We start from the raw sequence: 6,350 nt of genomic DNA on the forward strand, positions 1-6,350 counted from the left end.
ATGAATTAGCGCTAGTGCTTGAAAATACCTAGACAACACTCTTCCAATTATAGGCGTTCCAGTATAGAACCAAAGTGATGCTAAAAATATCAGGGACAATGAGTACTGTATTAAGCCTCACATACATCTGCAGATAATAAAAAATAATCTGCGTACAAGTTTATGAACTAATCACTACTCGCCATTCATTCTCTGAAGTTCGTGCTTTCACAGTATATGAGAAAAGAGGAAATTATTAGACTAGAAATGGAATTACTGTGGACCATTTATGGCAACCACTATCGAACTCTAACCGATACATTACAATGTAACAAATCTGCTCATGGTTCATCTATTAGTCTCGAATAATCTTCGTTGTAAATACTGCGCGGAATAGAGGACTGTGCGTTCCCTGTTCATAGAGTATCACCGAACTCAATTCATTCATTATATTACATATATACGTTGCATGATGTATATACACTTGTACCAGTCATGCTGGCAATGCAAATTTCGGGGATTAAAATGTTCGGTAAAAAATACATCTAGCTTTTTCGGACATTTTGTTTTCAATGACACTTCTGTGATATGGATATTATCAGAGTTCAAGCTGACAAGGTTGTATAGCCAGCTAATCAGCCATGTTTGTTACTACAACGATAGAACGAAGTCTGCCGCAAACAGCTGTTAAGTCCACCAGCGCGACTGCGGCGGACTTTCGACAGTCAGCTCTCAAAACCAGATGTATAAGGTAATTTTGCGAAGCTATCGAGTCTTTCTCGGGCGCTCAATTAATTCCCGATGACAATGTCAAGGCTACGAATGAAGACATTCACCAAAACAGAGCTAGAATGGTCTCAGTATTTGGACGTGGCACGACGTCAGTATCCCTCACAAAGAACAGTTCAGCAATTTGTAGTCAAAACTTCTCGAATGCCAATTCTGGTAAAGTTCACAAGTTCCTTAATGGTACAGGCAGTTTTGAAACAGATACCATTCCGAAAGAAAGCACCGACAAAGTGTCGGACAGCATTTACACACAATTCGCACATGATACACAGTGCGCAAGACCGGAGTTTACGAAGAATCCTCAGCCCGGAATTGTTCCAGATTCAGGTTCCGTCACTTCAAATGAGTTCGCAGCAACGCCCCTGGGTAAACCACCCGCTCTTCAGGTCACTGGCCTTACCACGATGCTGTTGTGCGTTCTTGCCGTTTCAATTACCATAGTCGGCCTTCTAGTGATTCTTGCTCTGCAGGGTATGTGGCCATTTAATTATATGTAAGTGTATTTAACAGATGAATTTGTGTCGCCCCTTAATAGAATGTAGCTTGTGGTTTTGTAAGTTCGATGTGGTTTGTATGAGCAACGTGAAGGTTTCGGAAAAACAAGGTACGCAAAGTCACGGCTATCGGAATATCGTAAGGTGATATGCACAACATAAATACGTAAGGTGTTTTCGAAGATTTTGCCTTACGATATGGCGTAGCGGTAAGTTTTATTTACCGGTTTGGCGAAATGAGTGAATCTGCTGGAAGAGAGAAAACCCTTGAAAGAGTTATTCGTAGCTCAGGTAACTGAGTTACCGGAAGATGACTAAGACCAGGAAATACTGAAAGCTCTCTGTGTAGCTATATGACATGCTAGAAAATAACATATTGATGTCCGCAACCTGCCCGAACAAATCCTCAACGAACCTAACAATATATACTTCGATATTCGAACAACTTACTAAAATTTGGGCGTTCGATTACACAAACCAGTAGATACACAATGTGTCGTGTGTGCCAAACAGCGACTGCAGATATACAACAATACTGCATACGTAGCACCTTGTAGTAAAATCATTCCATAAAAACGACCGTTTTTAAAAGAACAGGACAAACTAGCTTCGCCATTTGCAAGCGCACCGACGAGCTAAAGGGCGACTCAGCTGACCAGTGTTCTAAATGGTATCGACAACCTGCTACAGAACGGCGATAATCGTGGCGGACGATGTCATACTTTTTGAACCGCGCGAGGGGTCGCGACATGCCGGTTCGTCCTTCCACACTCCATCGAAGCGGAATCGGTCAGCTCTGCAACTGCACAGAAATCTGGGTTTGGGTTGCTCATTTTCATTTTGTTGGCGGTGAACCGTTCACAGTCCTTTATTTTGTTTGACTCGAACTGTCGGCTCAGTTCCTCAAGAAATAGTGATGTTTCTCAGATGTAGTAGGCGAGCCAATTTCTAGCTGAAACATGGAATACTACGAAGCGGATGGATGGCTTCATATTGCTGTAGAGTATCCACTTAAGGTATTCCCATCTTAACGGCAGCTCGTAAGACCCATAAAGTGCGACTTTAAAATCAAAAAAGGCTAGCTCCGCATTTATATAAGCCTTTGATCGTTGCAATTTTCAGCTGTGCCTGTTCACTGGTGAGTAAAGGAACTTCACGTTTTGCACTACCCAGCCGAAGTGAATGTGGAGGTCAATGAATATGGTCTACACCGCCAACCAGGTCTTGAAGCGAACTGTTGAGGGTGTGCTGCATAAAAATCGAAGTAGTGAAGTGACTGGAACACTGCGATCTAAAACTGCCATTCCTGGGGACGATACTTACAGACTCGAGGTATTACAAGGGGCTCGCGTGTGAGGTATTGTAAGGAGTTAGGAAAATAGCTTATATAAAACCGGGTGATGTCTCAGACTAAAAGTTCCGTAACGTGCAAATGTTCCAAAATACAGTGAAGATTCAGATGGCACTGAATGTAAGTAAGAAAAGGAATTCATGAAGTAGTATACATTGTTGAAAAATGTTTATATTTTTCACAAAAACTGCAACAATTGTTTTCTGTTGATGCCCCGAGATCAGTGTTGAGATCGAACTTGTACTAGAGATCACTAACAATAAAATAATTAAGCAGCGTTTTATATACATATATATACTTATAGAAAGAGAGAGAGAGAAACTTACTCTAATATATTATTACATATACATATGTATATTACATAAAAAATCTATTTTCTTCGTTAATTAACTTTTATAGGTTAAATTGCATAAATAGGTTAAACTATGAAGTACATTTTACAACGTTTACGAGCCATTATTTTTTTCCACAAATGTTTGCTCTTGTCTTAGCGACAATTACATTCGAGTGATCTGCAAATCGACCCAGGCAGACCAGTCCCACAGAAAGCGTCCGTTGACTTGCTTCCTATCGTTCGGTTTGTACGAAAACACCATTTTCGCGTGTAGCAAAGCCTACATTTCACCACTTAACCACAACCCACATAGAGATTGAAAGTTGACGAAAACATAGCCGAAAATGCCACTTTCATAGGGCCAACGAGATAAGTTATAAATTAAAAAAGTAAATTGATTGTGCTTGTTGTAATTCTCGGAAATAAATTTTTAGCCGCTCTGCGTAAATGCAACGAAGACATTATACTGAATGTATCGTACTCGAAAGCTTAATGATTGTCTAAGTCGGTCTGAATTTTCTTTGGGCCTTCATAAGCGCTACTTTACGTTTGTCCTCCTCAAACTTCCGTCTGAGCTCTTGCAGTTTATCTAGTTTAGTACGTTTTGCTTGAAACGCATAGAAATTGTCGAGTTTCATCTTGGAGTCCTTGGCTTTCTCTCTTTCAAGCACACGGTTCTGTATTGCTTCTGTTCTTGGAATGACCGGGCGTTTACTGTAACCGAATCCAGTCAGCAAATTAGCACCGCACGGTTTGACTAAACTCCATTCTCTACTTTGCATTTTTATTAGTATCAACTTATCAATTTTTTCAATGGACACATCGATATTTGAATACTTACAGGAAAATTGCATCGAAAAAATGTATCTCTCAGCCTACAATAAAACACAACCTAAAAGTTATAACTCGCATTTGATTTGGTATCGATTTAGAAAATACACTCGATATTTAATGAAAAAAGTACGCAAAGGGTGCTTATAAACCACTTCTCCACGTGTCTATGTTTACGCACCTGTGTTTTGTGACCGTTACCCAACCGTCCTCGTCAGGTTCTTCAAGTGCTTTTGCTTTCCGCTTCTCGTCCTCCAGGCGCTGTTTATACTCAGCGATTGCATGAGCCACTGTTTCTTCTAGCTCATGAGGCGGAACATATCGACGAGCGTATTCATCCGTCCACCTTCGCAATCCTACCATTTCCGTGCCACGATCCTTGGAAATGACCGTTTCGCCACGCCCTCGGCGCGTCATTATCTGTGTGAGCATCATCCAGACCAGTTATCATCCCCCTCAAAGTAATACTCACCACAACTGAAGTCGTTTTGAAATGATGCTGACTTCATATATAATTAACAACACACATTTGTAAATTAGAAGCATAGAAAGTAATTACAAGAGGCCACGAATTCGGCGTGTATTGATAAGCAGCCAATGCGCAATAGTTGAGTTAACAAAGTACCAAAATCCAGCTTAGTTACCTGGGTAACCTCGACTTTGTCTTTGAAGACAGCGTAGGCAACACGGAAGCCGCAGTAGGCTAATAATTCGTCGTTGTTCATTGGCTTGTGAGGGCCTGCTTCAGCTTGGATAAACAACTGTGCAGGCTCAGACGGGTAGAGTAGATAAAGAATCTAACAGAGGCAGGAAATGTATTCAATAATTTACTCTTGTATTCTGCGAATATGCCTTCTCTACAAGAAAAAAAACAAACGAAATAAAAAATGTGTCGACAGGCAGCAAGAAAGGTTTCGGAATTGAAATGATACACTGATGAGCGCTGCCGCTGTTCGAAAGTATAGATAAAAACTGCTGGTTCTAGTTTACGAGGCTACCATGAATTCGTTTTTCTTAAAGGAGAATAACCATACTACCGATAACGTTTCTGTAGCCTTTTTCAGGAAATTTTCATATAAACATATTTTTTCTTGTATACCCATTCCAGTTCAAATACGAATCGTAAGTCTACTAGCGGTACTTACGTCTTTAGTCATCATCCATGGAGGTATATTGGCTATAAATAACGTTCTTCCGCGGGGCCTATGGACTTTGTCATTTCCTATCGTAGTGTCGACTTTTATGAACACTTCATGGACACCCGGAAGTCGTGAACTGAATTTCACGGGAATGACATTATAGTCATCAGCTTTAGACATGACTTCTTAATTTACTTTCCTTTCCCTCTCTGAAATTCGTTAATAGGTACTCTTTATTTGTATTCAGTAAAACTAGCTAATAACGACATCCACAACCACACTGTTAAATTCGCTGCGCTTCATATGTTTCGTAAAAACCCTGGCGTGAGAAAGGCGCATATCTGTATTCGACGTAGTAGGAAAACTTGGGACAATGTGGAAGTTCAGAAATCTAGAAGCATGTTATACACCAATGTTCCAATATTCCTATATTGGCCAAAAAAACATGTGTGTTTAGTATTGATTTATAGATTTTATGAAAGGCATTAGTTCAAAACTGAGACCGAAAAATCTGCGTATTTAAAGAAACCTCATAACGAGTGGCGCCTGTTTAAGCTGATAAGGAACCGGCAAATACTTCTCTAATAACACTGAAATAGATGGGAATATACATATATAACATGCACATCTCATCCAATAAACCTAGTTCCAAATCCGGTATTATTAGGTATGTTGTCAAACGTTAGCTTTTAGCATAAAACGCAAGGTGTTTGCATTTACGTACATTTTTTACCTAAGCATCTAAAACCGGTCCATAGTATAAAATGTTTGTTGTTGAAGATTGTAATTGGGTCTTTGATACAGTGTAAGAGTACAAGCACCATACTGCGTATTTTTCAAATATAAGGGTTATTAATATTTTTATATAATATACAGTAAATATCTCACCTATTTATTTATTTGTATACGGTAAGAACTTGATGTGGAATTCGCACGTTTAACAAATTTGGAATTTTGTCGCTTTCTGATTTCTAAGTTAATTAAATTGAATGAGTATACTTATGAAACAGAACCGCTTCGTTAATTTACAAACGTATTTTGGCGTCACTGATTACAACATAAACACAACTTAACAATTCGAACGACGACCATAGATTTGCACACGATCTCAAGAATAGTGACGTTCGGTTCAGCTCAAAACATTCAATTTCTTATAACAAAAGTCAGCTAGCGCACGTGTAATCAGTGTGTTTTTATTTTGTTTCGAAATTATGATCCTACTCCGATGTTTTCGAAATCGCCATAAAGCATAGCAACCCTTCGTTTTTCGAATTAGTCGAGGCGCGGAACCACTATGCAAAATAATACATTGCCTAGAAAGACCTTACAGTGGTTATAACCTATTAAGTGTACAAACCCGCCTAAGTTATTTTAGATTATGTAAAAGCTTACAATTGGCTTTATGAGCAAGCAAGATAAATGGTTCGCTTTTA

General features: G+C 39.3%; 2 protein-coding genes across 4 annotated transcripts; one reads left to right on the top strand and one right to left on the bottom strand.

The window, feature by feature from the left end:
- Positions 1-649: 649 nt before the first annotated feature.
- Positions 650-2,898, top strand: LOC111245527 (uncharacterized). Of its 3 annotated transcripts, none has more exons than XR_002671367.2 (2): positions 650-2,080; positions 2,385-2,898. XR_002671367.2 is itself a non-coding variant. In XM_022794004.2 (2 exons), the coding sequence occupies exons 1-2, from the start codon at positions 831-833 to the stop codon at positions 2,402-2,404; spliced, it is 429 nt and encodes a 142-aa protein (XP_022649739.1). In that variant the 5' UTR covers positions 650-830; the 3' UTR covers positions 2,405-2,898. The 3 variants fall into 3 exon arrangements, 1 of the variants encoding a protein (XP_022649739.1); XR_015319929.1 differs by having other exon boundaries at positions 650-2,051; XM_022794004.2 differs by having other exon boundaries at positions 650-1,239.
- On the bottom strand, positions 2,765-6,118 carry LOC111245526 (ribosomal RNA-processing protein 7 homolog A). Its single transcript, XM_022794003.2, has 5 exons — positions 5,806-6,118; positions 4,924-5,126; positions 4,423-4,575; positions 3,960-4,198; positions 2,765-3,661 (listed from the first exon to the last, which is right to left on the bottom strand). Exons 2-5 carry the CDS (start codon positions 5,095-5,097, stop codon positions 3,448-3,450), a joined length of 780 nt encoding a protein of 259 aa, XP_022649738.1. The 5' UTR covers positions 5,098-5,126; positions 5,806-6,118; the 3' UTR covers positions 2,765-3,447.
- Between the last annotated feature and the right edge of the window lie 232 nt (positions 6,119-6,350).

This window comes from Varroa destructor, unplaced genomic scaffold (genome assembly GCF_002443255.2).
Source record: "Varroa destructor unplaced genomic scaffold, Vdes_3.0 BEIS01000002.1, whole genome shotgun sequence".
Taxonomy (NCBI): domain Eukaryota; kingdom Metazoa; phylum Arthropoda; class Arachnida; order Mesostigmata; family Varroidae; genus Varroa; species Varroa destructor.